Here is a 17,462-nt window from a genome sequence, read left to right as displayed (position 1 = left end):
CATGCAGACTAATTCTCTGCTGACATGAAGCCAGATTGTCTGTTACGGGACCTCTCTCCTCTGCCTGTGTGTGTGCTGGGCCTAAATATATGCCAATGGACTGTTGCAGTGGTGGCTGACGTGAAGCCTCATTCTCTGCTATGACATGCAGACTAATTCTCTGCTGACATGAAGACAGATTCTCTGTTACGGGACCTCTCTCCTCTGCCTGTGTGTGTGCTGGGCCTAAATATATGCCAATGGACTGTTGCAGTGGTGGCTGACGTGAAGCCTCATTCTCTGCTATGACATGCAGACTGATTCTCTGCTGACATGAAGCCAGATTCTCTGTTACGGGACCTCTCTCCTCTGCCTGTGTGTGCTGGGCCTAAATATATGCCAATGGACTGTTGCAGTGGTGGCTGACGTGAAGCCTCATTCTCTGCTATGACATGCAGACTAATTCTCTGCTGACATGAAGACAGATTCTCTGTTACGGGACCTCCCTCCTCTGCCTGGGTGCTGGGCCTAAATATATGCCAATGGACTGTTGCAGTGGTGGCTGACGTGAAGCCTCATTCTCTGCTATGACATGCAGACTAATTCTCTGCTGACATGAAGACAGATTCTCTGTTACGGGACCTCCCTCCTCTGCCTGGGTGCTGGGCCTAAATATATGCCAATGGACTGTTGCAGTGGTGGCTGACGTGAAGCCTCATTCTCTGCTATGACATGCAGACTAATTCTCTGCTGACATGAAGACAGATTCTCTGTTACGGGACCTCCCTCCTCTGCCTGGGTGCTGGGCCTAAATATATGCCAATGGACTGTTGCAGTGGTGGGTGACGTGAAGCCTCATTCTCTGCTATGACATGCAGACTGATTCTCTGCTGACATGAAGCCAGATTGTCTGTTACGGGACCTCCCTCCTCTGCCTGGGTGCTGGGCCTAAATATATGCCAATGGACTGTTGCAGTGGTGGCTGACGTGAAGCCTCATTCTCTGCTATGACATGCAGACTAATTCTCTGCTGACATGAAGACAGATTCTCTGTTACGGGACCTCCCTCCTCTGCCTGGGTGCTGGGCCTAAATATATGCCAATGGACTGTTGCAGTGGTGGCTGACGTGAAGCCTCATTCTCTGCTATGACATGCAGACTAATTCTCTGCTGACATGAAGACAGATTCTCTGTTACGGGACCTCCCTCCTCTGCCTGGGTGCTGGGCCTAAATATATGCCAATGGACTGTTGCAGTGGTGGCTGACGTGAAGCCTCATTCTCTGCTATGACATGCAGACTAATTCTCTGCTGACATGAAGACAGATTCTCTGTTACGGGACCTCCCTCCTCTGCCTGGGTGCTGGGCCTAAATATATGCCAATGGACTGTTGCAGTGGTGGCTGACGTGAAGCCTCATTCTCTGCTATGACATGCAGACTAATTCTCTGCTGACATGAAGACAGATTCTCTGTTACGGGACCTCCCTCCTCTGCCTGGGTGCTGGGCCTAAATATATGCCAATGGACTGTTGCAGTGGTGGGTGACGTGAAGCCTCATTCTCTGCTATGACATGCAGACTGATTCTCTGCTGACATGAAGCCAGATTGTCTGTTACGGGACCTCCCTCCTCTGCCTGGGTGCTGGGCCTAAATATATGCCAATGGACTGTTGCAGTGGTGGCTGACGTGAAGCCTCATTCTCTGCTATGACATGCAGACTAATTCTCTGCTGACATGAAGACAGATTCTCTGTTACGGGACCTCCCTCCTCTGCCTGGGTGCTGGGCCTAAATATATGCCAATGGACTGTTGCAGTGGTGGCTGACGTGAAGCCTCATTCTCTGCTATGACATGCAGACTAATTCTCTGCTGACATGAAGACAGATTCTCTGTTACGGGACCTCCCTCCTCTGCCTGTGTGCTAGGCCTAAATATATGCCAATGGACTGTTGCAGTGGTGGCTGACGTGAAGCCTCATTCTCTGCTATGACATGCAGACTGATTCTCTGCTGACATGAAGCCAGATCGTCTGTTACGGGACCTCTCTGCTCTGCCTGTGTGCTAGGCCTAAATATATGCCAATGGACTGTTGCAGTGGTGGGTGACGTGAAGCCTCATTCTCTGCTATGACATGCAGACTGATTCTCTGCTGTCATGAAGCCAGATTGTCTGTTACGGGACCTCTCTGCTCTGCCTGTGTGCTAGGCCTAAATATATGCCAATGGACTGTTGCAGTGGTGGGTGACGTGAAGCCTCATTCTCTGCTATGACATGCAGACTGATTCTCTGCTGACATGAAGCCAGATTGTCTGTTACGGGACCTCTCTCCTCTGCCTGTGTGCTAGGCCTAAATATATGCCAATGGACTGTTGCAGTGGTGGCTGACGTGAAGCCTCATTCTCTGCTATGACATGCAGACTAATTCTCTGCTGACATGAAGCCAGATTGTCTGTTACGGGACCTCTCTCCTCTGCCTGGGTGCTGGGCCTAAATTTATGACAATGGACTGTTGCAGTGGTGGCTGACGTGAAGCCTGATTCTCTGCTATGACATGCAGACTGATTCTCTGCTGACATGAAGCCAGATCCTCTGTTACGGGACCTCTCTCCTCTGCCTGTGTGTGTGCTGGGCCTAAATATATGCCAATGGACTGTTGCAGTGGTGGCTGACGTGAAGCCTCATTCTCTGCTATGACATGCAGACTGATTCTCTGCTGACATGAAGCCAGATTCTCTGTTACGGGACCTCTCTCCTCTGCCTGTGTGTGTGCTGGGCCTAAATATATGCCAATGGACTGTTGCAGTGGTGGCTGACGTGAAGCCTCATTCTCTGCTATGACATGCAGACTAATTCTCTGCTGACATGAAGACAGATTCTCTGTTACGGGACCTCCCTCCTCTGCCTGGGTGCTGGGCCTAAATATATGCCAATGGACTGTTGCAGTGGTGGCTGACGTGAAGCCTCATTCTCTGCTATGACATGCAGACTAATTCTCTGCTGACATGAAGACAGATTCTCTGTTACGGGACCTCTCTCCTCTGCCTGGGTGCCGGGGCCTAAATATCTGAGAATGGACTGTTCCAGTGGTGGGTGACGGGAAGCCAGATTCTCTGCTATGGAACCTCTCTCCAATTGATTTTGGTTAATTTTTATTTATTTAATTTTTATTTTAATTCATTTCCCTATCCACATTTGTTTGCAGGGGATTTACCTACATGTTGCTGCCTTTTGCAGCCCTCTAGCTCTTTCCTGGGCTGTTTTACAGCCTTTTTAGTGCCGAAAAGTTCGGGTCCCCATTGACTTCAATGGGGTTCGGGTTCGGGACGAAGTTCGGATCGGGTTCGGATCCCGAACCCGAACATTTCCGGGATGTTCGGCCGAACTTCTCGAACCCGAACATCCAGGTGTTCGCTCAACTCTACTCCTCGCACAAGAACGAGGGGCTGCAGCACTGGTGACCTGCATATGGGTTCTGTGCACTGACCAGATGCTGCTATTCAGCCCCAGTCACTTGCATGATGATTTGGTAGTTTTCTGCCTATTTCTTAGTCGGGGGCGATGTTGTGCAGAAAAAACAATTGCCGAAATGCAAAGAGTCTTAGACAGACAGGGTGGAACTGGTCCACCAGAGTACCAGAGGATCCTGCGGTGGTCCCAGGCTCTGATACCATAGTGGGTCCCAAAGATCTAGTAGGTTGCCTTTGGAGCCCTAGCCGTCCCTCAGGCCTATTTCTTTGAATCAAAACCTATTAGACTTTATTGATGATCTAGGACTTAGGCATTGACAATAGTTTCCTCTGGTGGCCCAAGGAACCCCAGTTGGACACTGTAAATAGACATCATCCAATTTCAACAATCTGATTTAGTTAGTTAGAAGTTTCCTCTAATATAAGGGTCCATTCACACGTCCGTTTTTTCTTTCCTGATCTGTTCCGTTTTTTGCGGAACAGATCAGGACCCATTCATTTTCAATGGGTCCTGGAAAAAATCGGACAGCACAATGTGTGCTGTCCGTTTCCGTTGTTCCGTTCCGCATGTCCGTTTAAATATAAAACATGTCCTATTATGTTCCTGAAAAATCGGATCCTGGTACAACGCAAAGTCAATGGTTCCGCAAAAAACGGAAGACATTCGGATGTCATTCCGTATGTCTTCCGTTTTTTGCGGAATCCGTTCCTGGAAACACATAGCAAATATTTTTTTTTTTTTTTTTTTTTTTTTTTTTTTTTTTTCAAAGAAATCCAAACAACTTTATTTGATTATTGAAATGTATACATGTTTCCGTTTTTTGCGGATCCGCAAAAAACGGATGACATACGGAAACATTTTCAGGAACAACGGATCCGCAAAAAACTGACCGAAATTCGGATTATAGAAAAATACTGACGTGTGAATGTAGCCTAAATCTGAGCACACGGTGGATACGAAAGCTCCTTTATTCCAATTACATAAAAAACCTCCTGCAATAAAGTCCCTCCAGCTTAGGCTACTTTCACACTAGCGTTCGCCGGTCCGCTCGTGAGCTCCGTTTGAAGGAGCTCACGAGCGGACCCGAACGCCTCCGTCCAGCCCTGATGCAGTCTGAATGGAGCGGATCCGCTCAGACTGCATCAGTCTGGCGGCGTTCAGCCTCCGCTCCGCTCGCCTCCGCACGGACAGGCGGACAGCTGAACGCTGCTTGCAGCGTTCAGCTGTCCGCCTGGCCGTGCGGAGGCGAGCGGATCCGTTCAGACTTACAATGTAAGTCAATGGGAACGGATCCGCTTGAAGATGTCACCATATGGCTCAATCTTCAAGCGGATCCGTCCCCCATTGACTTTACATTGAAAGTCTGAACGGATCCGCTCAGGCTGCTTTCACACTTAGAATTTTTTCTAAGTTATTAATGCAGACGGATCCGTACTGAACGGAGCCTCCGTCTGCATTAATATGATCGGATCCGTTCAGAACGGATCCGATCGAACGCTAGTGTGAAAGTAGCCTTACGCGTTTCGAGCACACACAGTGCTCTTGTTCGCAGCTTCACTGGTAGGACCCCCATTGTGTTTCCCTGCACCAACACCATACAGCACATGGAATATTACATGGCCCCCACTGAAATCAATGGGCATTTGGAGCACTCCGCAGCGAGAGGTTCTTTGTGGCAGCTCTCCACTCCAGCCGGTTGAGGGTCTCCCCTTTTCAATACAGTATGTGAAGAGGAGTTTTCTAAAGCTGACAAGCTCTTATCAAGCTTTATACAAGATTTTTGTAGAGCAGTTATATCATTGAAATCAATGGCAACGATCTGAAAGAATATCGCATCAACTTGTAAATGATAAAGCAATAATAAAGTCTTTATTAAAGGGGTTGTCCCATGATTAAGGTAAAAATTTTAAATGCAATATCACATGGCAGTCTCTTTCTAACAAACTTAGAACCAGCCCTGTACCTCATAGGGATCCAGAGATCTGCCCATTCATTGCTCTGCTAGATTTATTTCAAGAGGGCAGCTCAGGGGAGTGCACTTTCTGCTGCACCTGGTGGCAGTTAAAGACTGGAACTGAGCATGTGTGTCCACCTCACTAAGGTGAACAGAGAAATTAGAAGAAAAGAGCAACCAGCAGGTGGCGCTATACAAATAGAGTTCACTGAATAACTCAGTAGCTATACTAAAAAAAAAATTATTTTTTATTTCAACATTTTTATAGAAAATTTTTCATATAAGGAGCAGCATAGCATGACAATACGTATATAGATTAAGGTGGGCACAACCACCAAAAAGGTAATTCCATTAACAGAGTTTCCATTATTATGGAAGGTATGGCATAACAGTGACAAACAAAGGTTACAAACCAGGATCAAGTAAGTAAGACTGATATCACATTATCATTACAGAACAGACAGAGGCATGCCAGGTACACTATCACCTCTAAACCGTATAATGTCCATGGCGATTGCACGGTCATCAGATGTAGTCTAAGCATAATGATACATTTACTAAGTATTAAGAGTTCTCACTTGAACACAAAAACTGATCTGTCATATCAGTAGGCTGAGCTACAGGAGGGACCTAAATAAAGGGGTATCAAAGAGTATGCCCATCCGCCCTTACTCACACAGGCAAGATTCATGAAGTTCACTTAATGGGAGAATTTCGAGTGGGCCATCCAGGGATTCCAGGTACATCTATATTTTGCAGGAGAAAGCATTGAGGGTGGAATCATCCTCTCATAACGGCAGGTGTTATTTAAATCAGCTACCACCTCTGAAATATCAGGAGAAATCACTTTTTTCCAATGGCGGGTTATGACTAATTTAGCACCAAGCTAAACGTGTCCCGCAATGGGCCTATATGGTGGATGAATGTGCTGGATGCCCAGAAATAAAAGAGCAAGATCTGGAAGCTATACTAAATTTTTAATGACATGCAATTACAAAAGTATTCAGATCCAGGTGCTGGTTCGAAAAATATATATAGAATAGAAAATTTTTTGTGGGACAACCCCTTTAAGAGAAGCCATCTCCCGCGATTAAAGGGAGGTCAGAAAAAATCTAGCAGGGGGTGTGGAGGACTTGTCTGTGAAAACAAAGACCCATTACTTACCTGGTAAATCCCCTGCTCTGTAGGCCTTTGTTTGCTTGGCTGAAGCAATGACGTCACGTCAACAACACGTGACAGCTGCAGCCAATCACTGGCCTGAGTGGCAATGAGTCTTGTTTTTTTTATGGCTTTTCCTATCCTTGGCTGGATTTTACCCAGTCCTGGACAACCCATTTAATTTTACAGAACTGTTTTACTACATATTTAATTAAAACTACAGATTTATGTCGCCATCGGCCTCTAGAGATATGAAATAGTCACAAATTGTCACTACAAATAGACAATAGATTTCAGCACTTAGGCAAGATTCACTCTAGCTTTCAGGCAGCATTCTGGATCCGGCATTGCTGGGCGCTGCCCGAATGCCCGCTGGCCCCGTTAATTAGAGATCCGGTCGCAACCCGGCAAACATGCCGAGAACTGGCCAGGCAAATGCTGCTGCACAAAAGTTAAAGGGGTTTTCTGGGATCGGCATATTGATGACCTATTTTCAGGACAGGTCATTAATTTATGATTGGAGAAACCATCAATGTTATAATAAAGACCTTTTCTCGGGGTCCTGCAGTCACAGACAGTAATATTCACCAGCGCCTTAGTGTCTGCTCATCAGCAGTCGTTACAATGGCTGGCTGTTACTGCCATCTAGTGGACGACTAAGTGACTTGCAAATCTGTGTCATCAAATAAGTATTGTACAGCAGGAGATAAATCCGGTAATCTCCGCTGGAGCAAACACACAGCTCCGAATTCATTTTAATTGTTTTCAGATCTCATCCTGTATTAACTGATTTCACAGCAATCCGCTCAGACAAACAAGCCAAATGGGACAGTCAGAGAAATCTGGCATGGGTAGACTTTGCATAATCGTGCAACTTTATAAGGCATTTGATCAAGGAGTATAACGGGGGATTAAAAAAGAAAAATACAAAGTTTTACTGAGCATTTTTCCTTTATATTCTATCCATAGAAACATAGAATGTGTCGGCAGATAAGAACCATTTGTCCCATCTAGTCTGCCCAATATACTGAATACTATGAATAGCCCCTGGCCCTATCTTATATGAAGGATGGCCTTATGCCTTTCCCATGCATGCTTAAACTCCTTCACTGTATTTGCAGCTACCACTTCTGCAGGAAGGCTATTCCATGCATCCACTACTCTCTCAGTAAAGTAATACTTCCTTATATTACTTTTAAACCTTTGCCCCTCTAATTTAAAACTGTGTCCTCTTGTAGCAGTTTTTCTTCTTTTAAATATTCTCTCCTCTTTTACCTTGTTGATTCCCATGCACTTCTATATGGAGGGCAAGCATCATCTGGACAATGCAAGCAGCCAGGACCCACTGAAAAGCAGTAGGCGGACCTGGTCAGGAAATGGCAAAATGGTGCTGAAAGGCCATATTATTTTTGCATTTGTAAGGTTTAGGTTATGTTCACATTACTGTAACCCTGCGTAGGAACGCTGCAATAACCAGGCACGGTCACTACACAGTGGATGGGGCTGTAATGTTCCGGTGCCAGCTGACCGACAGGGGTGCCAGGAGTTGAACCCATGCCAATTTGATATTAACCCTTCCTCAGGATAGGTTATCAATTGTTCATTGCCGGAGAATCCCTTTAACGGGGTTGGCCACCTTTTCGTGGGTTTTGGCAAATCCCCCCTCTTGGCCAGACTTGCAAAAGGAAAGCATACTTGATGGCTCCCTGGCGCTGGGTCCCAACCTCTATGCCCCCCATCCTCGGCTGCCTCTCTCAGGTCTCCCGGTAGCTTTCCCCACTTAGTACACATGCATGCTAGGCTCCCGATGATGCATGTACGTAAAAGCCATAAGAACACTTACTCCCCCTGGTGAACCGCACCCGTCTGATCCTGCCGCTGACTCGTATGCTCCCAGAGTTGTTATCTGGAAGGAAATGAGAAAACACAGGCTTGGATTTTTTTATTCCCAACAAAGCAATGTTATCACACAGCCATGACACAGTAACCCACCATAGATGCATAGTGGAGAACGCTATATTCCAGCCAGTGCTGAAGTAATCCATTCAATAAGGACCAGAAATATGGTTGAGCCCTGGGAAAGAGGCACCACCATTTAGGTGTGATCCTCCATGTGGACGGGATATAGGACATCAAAGGATAAAGTAAACAAGCTCAAGGATCAGTGCCACAGGATGAACTCTTAAAGGGGTTGTCCGGGTCCAGAGCTGAACCTGGACGTTTCACCCAGGCAGCCGCTCTGAGATGAGCATTAGAGCATTTCATGCTCTGATGGTCTCCCTTGCCCTGCACCAGATCGCACAGGGCAAGCGTTTTTTGTTTACATTTTTACACTACTAGGTGGAGGCTTCCGCCCAGCAGTGTTCCCGATGACGTCACTAATGGGCGGGGCTGAAGCCTACTCATTAGTGCTGGTGACGTCACCTGGGAACACTGCTAGGTGAAAGCCTCCGCCTAGCAGAGACCCGGTACCAGGGGAGGATTGGCCATAGACCTTACAGGGAAATTTCCCGGTTGGGCGATGCCCAGGGGGCTGCCTGGGTTCGCCTCATTGTCGGCCACTGGAAGTTTTTGGGGATGAATTTTGTGCCGCTGACAGTATTTTGTGATGGACTGCGGTATTTGGCTCTGTTGGGTGGTATAATGTGCCACAATATCGCTTTGTTGGCCCTGCCTTCCATCAATTTGGACCCAACTACAAAACGGGGCCACTTTTCATATTTTTTCCAGGGCCACTTTAAGTTCCCAGTCCACCCCTGCCCGGTACGTTACCGGGTCTAATTTACCAGAGTTGGAGCAACGGAGGTTAGCCACCACAGCTCTATGGGAATATGGCATGCACACTACGTGCAGATTTTCCATAAGAAATTTTGTGCGGAAAATCCACAGTGTATTACAGCACCAGCTAAGTGATGAGATTTTAAAAATCCTTATGTGCACCGCATGGAAATTTTGCATGTGGGAATTGACCTGCAGTGCGGATTTTAAAATCCACAACATGTCAATTGTTTGTGTGGATTTTCAGTGCAGACTTCACCCTGTGCAACGCAGAGATCTGAGGCAAATCCGCAACGAACACAATCTGCCTAAACTGAACTGCCGTGAGCATGTAGCCTGGGAATACTAGATATTCTACTCTATCCCTATAATAACAAGATGTGACACAGACTAACTTTAATAATTGTGAAAAACGACATTAATCAGGATTGCTATATCAGTATTGGCGATAATTACCGGCGAGTCTGGACAGTGCTCCTCCTCCCGGGTGAATGAACTGTTAAACGCTCGGAAAGTTTCACTGTTCTGTTTGTGCTTTTCAATTGTTGCCTGAATAACCTGAAACGGTAAATTAAAAAGTGAGGATGAGGACAGCGGTTTAATACAAGGAGCGGGTCACAAAGCTACACGATAAATGTAACACGTCATCCAGATGGGAACGCAGTCCTAATAAATATAGAAATACTGACTGCATAAGAAACAGTGGGGAAATATCCTGGAAAGGGGTATAAAAACCACACACAAAAAAGAACCTAGATACTAGTCAACTTCTGAATAACAATAATATATTATAACAAATAATATAAGTAAATAATAAATATATAGCAAATAATAAAAATAAATACGTAATAAATATATAATAAAACATGTTTGCGTCTATGTTTGAGGTTCCGGCAGGAGCCTCCATTGTATATTCTAAAAAAAAACAACAAAAAAAAAAAAAAAAAACACTGATGCATGCAGTCATATTTTGTCTGCAAAAATGCCAAAATCCATGCCAGAAACCCAATGGACCCCATCATACACAATGGGAACCAGGGGTGCGGCAAATGCCAGATTCAGCGATTCCTACGCACATACCTGTATATGACATTGTTCTTACCTTTCCAATTCTCTGCCGATCCAGTGCGTAGGCTCCGGTGGGCGCCCAGTCTTTGTTTACAGTCAGGCCAGCATGTAAACGATGCAGTCAGTCAGTGGTCTCCGTGGTCATGTGCTGCACTACTGGCACTACCACTCAGTGACAGGAGCCAGAACGCTAGTAGTACAGCTTGTGTGACCACTTAGGTCACTGACTAGCTGCAACGTTTAGATAGTAACCAATTGTAAACAAAGATAGGGGGGGGGGGGTCCAACTGGAGCCGCTGTGCTGGTTCAGCAGGGTAATGGAGAGGTAAATAGTAGTTTTTTGTTTTGTTACTTTCATAAATTTGGGGTAGTTTTCATAAGGGTAAACTACACATGAGGGCATTTCCCCCCCACAGATCTTGTTGCAGATACAAGGCACGTTTGGAACAAAATCCATATGTATTAGGTGTGGATTCACTGCAGATTTCACCCCTATACATGGAAGCATTCTCCTTTTTCCACATGTGATTTGTCTGCTACATGACGATAAACACTCATGGGTCTGAAGAAGAAGGGACATTCCCTTTTAAAAAAAAAAAAAAAAAGCTCATCAGTTAGCTCTCCCGATTCCCCTTTTTATTTTATGTTACTGGCACTTCCTTTCTGGAAGAGAGAGAACCTAGTATACAAATGTGTGTTCCTCAACAATATAGATACATTTTCTAAGAATACTCTTTCTTATTATGGAGAGCCCCTAGTATGCCAAGTACATGTGAGCATTATTGTAGGCCAGGCGATGTCCCTATGTGTTTCTGGGAAAAATATTCAAATTAGCTTTCATAAACCTATCTGATGTCAGCAGATGTTAGACATGAACATTTGCATATATTTTCCTCAGAAATCAAGGGGAACATCGTGTAGCCTACAATAACCATCATGTACATTAACTGGTCTCTATAATAGAAATAGTACTCACCCAGAGGTTCCCCTTAAAGGGGTTCTGCACATTCATTTAACTGATGATCTATCCTCTGGATAGATGACCAGCTTCTGATCGGCGGGGGTCCGACACCCGGGACCCCCGCCGATCAGCTGTTTGAGAAGGCAGTGGCACTCCAGGAGCGCCGCAGCCTTCTCACTGTTTACCGCCGGACCACTGACGTCACGACTTGTATCAACTAGCGTCGGCGGGGCTAAGCTCCATTCAAGTGAACGGAGCTTAGCCGCGCCCAGGCCAGTGATACTAGTCGTGACGTCAGTGGGCCGGCAGTAAACAGCGAGAAGGCCGCTGCGCTGATGGAGTGCCACTGCCTTCTCAAACAGCTGATCAGCGGGGGTCCCAGGTGTCGGACCCCCGCCAATCAGAAGCTGATGATCTATCCAGAGGATAGATCATCAGTTAAATGAAGGTGCAGAACCCCTTTAAGGCCTTGCAACTAGAAAAGCTGTTTTTTATCTGCTTTGCTCTGATAAAGGGCTTTTGTCCAGAAAGAGCTAGTTGCAGATGTGAGGCTGGCTTAGCTATTTTCCTACCTATTCTACATAAGCTCGTTTAAAAAGGTTGGAAAACATCTCTGCCAATCCACTGTGTGAAAATAATATTAAAAAAAATAACAGTTAATTGCTATGCAGTTGCAGGTAGTTATACTTGTAGCTCCTGCTGTCCCAGTTCTCCTCAATGGGATGGCTCCTTCCTATTCACCTGAGGATACATCATCAGTATAGAAAAAAATAAAAAAAAACACCTTTAGTAATATTACTTCACTATTTTAGCTCAACTTCAGTTGTACCATGTCTCACCTATAATACTGTGTACATGTACTCGGTATACTAGGGGCTCTCCATAATGAGAAAGCATACCCCTTAGACAACGCATATATATTGTTGAGGAACACACATTTGTATACTATGCGCTCTCTCTCAAAAAAAAAAAATTGACATACTGAATGTTGCCAGGTTCGCTCATCTGTAATTCCCATCTGTTGCATCTATTTGATTTTAATTCTATATATGTAAGGGGACATTGCAAATGATTAGAACTATTACTCCCATCATGTTCCAAATATTTTTGGTCAACTTAACTTTACAAACAATCAATCAAGCCGCTATAGGTTTGCCTGTGGCTTTTGTTGAGGCCTATCTTTAGAGAAAAAGGGACAAATGTGATCTGAGTCTCATGAACACGTTTCATACTTACGTAACGTAACAATGGCGACTTTATCAACCCTACAAAATACTACACACCTGAATCCATTCCATTTTCTCCTCTTCTGTCCTATAAAGAGATAAAGAAAGTTGTAATAACCTAATGTTCTCCAACAGTATAATACAATGCACTATAAAAAAATGCTATCACATTTTTCAGGGATCCCTTTGAAAATAAGAAAAATAGTTTTCTTTATTTATGAGCTGCATGCAGCTCTGGTTATCAGACGTGAGCTTCATATTATATATTGTGGGATCAAGGGGTTCTATGTATCGTTACTCAAAGTCAATATCAGACTGCCAGTCAGTGATTAAAAAAAAAATCTTTACATTCAGAGATATAATAGATGTCACCTCGATGTCACCTAGTAAGGGTATAAGCCATTTTAGAAAGATTGTCCTGGCCAACTTAAAAAAAAAAAATTGTAAAAATCTTCTAGTATACAGAAGCTGAAAACTCTTATACTAATACATTCTAACAAATCCTTAAAGAGCTTCTCCAGTTTCATAATGATTTTTGTATCTGCCCAGAATAACCCAAACACTGCATATTTTTGCCCCATTTACCAGTTCTTTGTCCCTTTTACTCAGCGTACTGCATCCTGGCAGGATGTTTACATGCGGAACTTCCTGTTTTCATCAGCTTCCTGTTGGGTTTTCTAACCAAACCCAGCATGCTTTGCTCTGTAATTTTTCACATGGCGTGCTCTGAAAGGCATGACTACTGCTGAGAGAACATTGTGGCAGACTGAGCAAGCCCTGAGAAACCTTACAGAGAAAAGCATGCTGGGTTTGGTTAGGCAACCCAACGAAGTTGATGAAAACAGGAAGTTCTGCATGTAAACATCCTGCCAGGATGCAGTAATGCTGAGAAGAGGGGAAGGAAAAAGATGACATAAAAACAGGTGTATGGGGCAACAGTATGAAGTGTTTGGGGGTACTCTGGGCAGAAAAAAGGCCATTATGAAACTGGAGAACCCCTATAAGCTTCTGAATATAAACATATATGATTTGTTAACCCAAAGATGTTCTGTCTTAACTTTCAATAGTGCCAATTTACAGCTAGCCATAGACGTTGCATAGTAACTGATCCAGAATGAAGGAGGTTGCCCAGTTTAGACAACACCAGTCCAACAAAGTGCTGATTATATGGGGCCCTACTTCTTGGACTCCAGTCATTACCAGGGAAGCCCGCCCTCATTTCTTGTGCAGTGCCACTAAAAGATAAATGCTGCAATATATAGCACTCCCTGAAATCAATGGTGGTCCCAATGCCATTATAGTAGCATTTTTTGCTTTGAAAGAAAGAGTCCAAAACAGACCCCTCTATGATGTTCATGTGTTGTGCTACACATATAGGCAAGGGTTGCATTACCTTGATAGCCCCTATAAGATGTCCAAAGGGGCATGTCCATTTTTGAATAGAAGAAAGTCCTAGCAAACCCCGTTGACTAGATTACATAAAGCAAAAATAATACATTCCATTGGGTAACATGACCCAGGACACAACAGATAAAATACCTGGCTTGCAGTTCCAGGGATCGCTTCTTCCCTGTTATCTGGAAGGTATGAGATGCGTTTGGTTTCACAATTTCCTGGACCTGACAGACAAAATTGTTTAAGATTAAAACCTGCAGGTTTATATTAGGGAAATATCAAGACTTGGCTTCAATCATTTCTTAGAATATTAAAGATTTTGTAATAGAACTTTATACTGGTGTGAAACTCCTGGGCAATGAAGCCGTCAATCGAAAACCTGCAAATCATTGAGAGATAGCAGCTGATGGACAGCTTGCTGCATCTTATGCCATTTCACTGCCTGAATAATAAAATTCAGAATATGTGAGAAATAAGAACCCAGCGTGCAGTACAATAATTTTTCGGCAAAAAATACACATAGGCACCTAGCATTTTGTTGCATTTTTACACTAATGTAGCCTCGTCTTCGCCATGACTTGAAGAAGCTCCTGGGCCCCAATAAAAAATCTGCAACAGGACTCCCACCTGCTGTGTTCTTCTATGGCAGAGGGGGGCACTAATGGGGCATTATTCTTACTGGGGGCATTATTATTACTGGGGGGCACTAACGGGTGAATTATTCATTCTGGGGGGCACTATTCATTCTGGGGCTCACTAATGGGGGGCACTAATTCTGGGGCGAACTAATGGGGGGCAAAAATTCTGAGGCGCACTAATGGGGGGCAATTATTCTGGGACACACTAATGGGGGCATTATTCATTCTGGGGCGGACTAACGGGGGGCATTAATTCTGGGGCACGCTAATGGGGACTTTACTATTACTGGGGGCATTATTAATTCTGGGTGGCACTAATGGGGGCATTATTACTGGGAGCATTAATGGAGGCATTAATATTATTGGGAGCCACAGTATGACAGCGACTTAACACCCTGTGTTAAGCCATGCCCCCACAACCCTTTGGGGTGTGGATTAACTTGGCCAGTATATTTTGTTGGGAAAGGCGGCAACCCCATGAGGATTGGGCATGTTGGATTTCTCCTGACATCTGCCAACAGGGAACAGTTGGGACAGGACCATACACGTCAATGATTAAGCAGCTAAACAGGAGTTTATCATGCAGCCATTAACCATGCAACAGCTTTCAGCGGCCTGAAGTCGATCTGAAAATCATGCTGACCTGCATGTTGGCGCAGTTTTGACGCCAGCCTGTCAGTGGTGCTTTGGTTTCATTCCATTGGTCATTACAATTACAGATGTAGCAGTGTGGAGTCTGTCATTACACATGTGCTGTGATATCATCATGTTTTATCTGTTGTTTTTCAGAAGAGATTAGGTAATCAGGACTTTCTTGCTCTAGTAGTCTGTCCTGGCATAAATGGCGACTGTCGGCCAGACAAAATCTTCTGCATGCAGCGGTATTTGTCTGTCCAAAACCCAGCATTTATGCGGCTGCCAGAGAGCAGCCGGATCACCACCGGATCCCATTATAGTCATTGGCAATCCGGCGATTCCCAGCATTATTCAGCTTTGGATACAGCATTATTCAGCTTTGGATACGGTAAAGTCCGGGAGGCTGTTCCTCTGCTTAACGCTGATGTGAACATACCCTTAAACTGGGCATAACTGGTGGAAAAAAGGTGCACCTTACTGACTTATATGTAGGTGGTAGTTGCTTCACCCATTTAGATTTCTGAAATCTATTAAGCTTCTAGAAAAACCAGAATACACAATGGCATTTCAAATAAACATGGTCAAAAAAAGAGAAAGAAAATCACCTCACCTGCAATCCGGCAATGTCTATCTTCTCGCGGACACTGAACTTTTGCCCCATCAGCCTCAGTTTGGGGACGCAGTATAGCATCATGCTGTTAAACTGGAACACAAAATAACACATGTGAATAGTTTAGTGTCAGGATGCATTTCTGTTAATAATATACAGTTGCAATCAGGGTCGTAGCTATTGGGGATGCAGTCACTACCAGGCCCAGGAGCCTGAGGGGGCCAAAAGACCCTTGTGGTGCAGAAGACAACACCGGTATTTTAGAAAGTGCATGCTGGTCAAGTTACACCTTTGTCTGGAGGGAAGGGGCTAGGTCAAGAATTTCGAAAGGGGAAGGGGGGGGAATTTTCGCCTCAGGCCGAAAGAAGGCTATGTGCTTCCCTGTCCCTGGCCACAAAGCACTGAGGGAAGGGGGCCCAAGCTGAACTCTTGCACCAGGGCCCATGAGCCTTTAGCTACGACCCTGGTTGCAATGTATAAAATTCCTTTAATTCACCATCTCACAACCCATAAAACCTGGCGACCCAGAACGGGACAACAAAGTTGCCAACTGTATGAAATGTTCTGTACAAAAAAAGGCCATGTGCTAAAAAATATTACATGAAGGCCTGATTCAGATGGGCGTATTATTCATCTGTATACTGTCCATTACACATATGGACAGCGAATGGACCCAATATAATGGTGCTATTCATTAGACTTTCCCATGGACTGTTGGTACTCAAAGCATGTACTACTTTGGTTCATCATGTTATGGAACACGGACCTATAGACCATTGGAGGCAACTGTCTCCTGCAACTCCCTGTGTCCTACTCCAACAGACAGACCTTGTATTAAGAATCATCCTTGTGGTGCTTCCTCAAAACTGAACATTTTTCATATGGCAGTCTGAATCAGGACAAAGGTTGGCTAAGCTTCAGAAACTGGCAAAAAATGAGTTAGGGGATTGTCCCATCTGAACAACCTCTTCTCTAAATCAGGACCTGATGTGATCAGCCAGGAAAAAACTGTAGGCAGATGCACATTTCTCCTGCAGTGGCCACTACAGGAGAAATGTGGTATTACACAGCAAGATTTTTATTTTATTTTTTTAGGACAGCAACCTAATAAAAAAATAGCTTAGATTGCTGTAAAATAATAAAATAAATAACAGTCACCTTACTGGTCCCCCACCTTTCACATTCCAAGACATCCTGTGTCTCAAAAGGAGTGTACTATACTAGGGTGTACTATAGAAGAACAAAGACATGTGACTGTTTCAGCCAATCACTGGTTGTAGTGGTGAAATGTCAACTCCATTGATGTCACTGCTGTGCCCAATGACTGGCTGCAACACATCATCGCTGGAGCAGAACGAACACAGACCATTGAGTCAGGAAGTGTCAAAATGGGGGCAGCAGGGGATCAGTAAAGTGTTACTTATTTTATAGGTGTTAATTATTTTAGAGCATTCTAAGCATTTCATAAAAATAGCTGGACAACCCCTTTCATACAACATCACGCTTAGTCCTCAGAGCCAGGAGCTGCTCTTTTCAACAACTTTCCTCCAGCCAGTAGAGGGCGATATGAGCAGAGACCCCATCTATGAC

The 17,462-nt window shown here is 44.7% G+C and overlaps 1 protein-coding gene across 1 annotated transcript in view; it reads right to left on the bottom strand.

Moving 5' to 3' along the window:
• FGD3 (FYVE, RhoGEF and PH domain containing 3) overlaps positions 1-17,462 on the bottom strand; it is a 267,848-nt gene that overhangs the window by 33,636 nt on the left and 216,750 nt on the right. Inside the window, exons 11-15 of the mRNA XM_044300779.1 lie at positions 15,873-15,965; positions 14,133-14,212; positions 12,651-12,681; positions 9,795-9,896; positions 8,404-8,466 (exon numbers count right to left, since the gene is read on the bottom strand). Coding sequence (XP_044156714.1) covers positions 8,404-8,466; positions 9,795-9,896; positions 12,651-12,681; positions 14,133-14,212; positions 15,873-15,965 — 369 coding nt within the window. The remainder of the gene's footprint in view (positions 1-8,403; positions 8,467-9,794; positions 9,897-12,650; positions 12,682-14,132; positions 14,213-15,872; positions 15,966-17,462) is intronic.

This window comes from Bufo gargarizans, chromosome 7 (assembly GCF_014858855.1).
Source record: "Bufo gargarizans isolate SCDJY-AF-19 chromosome 7, ASM1485885v1, whole genome shotgun sequence".
NCBI classification, from domain to species: Eukaryota; Metazoa; Chordata; class Amphibia; order Anura; family Bufonidae; genus Bufo; species Bufo gargarizans.
The sequence above is the reverse complement of the archived record's forward strand: the minus strand, read 5'-3'. Positions and strand labels throughout refer to the sequence as shown.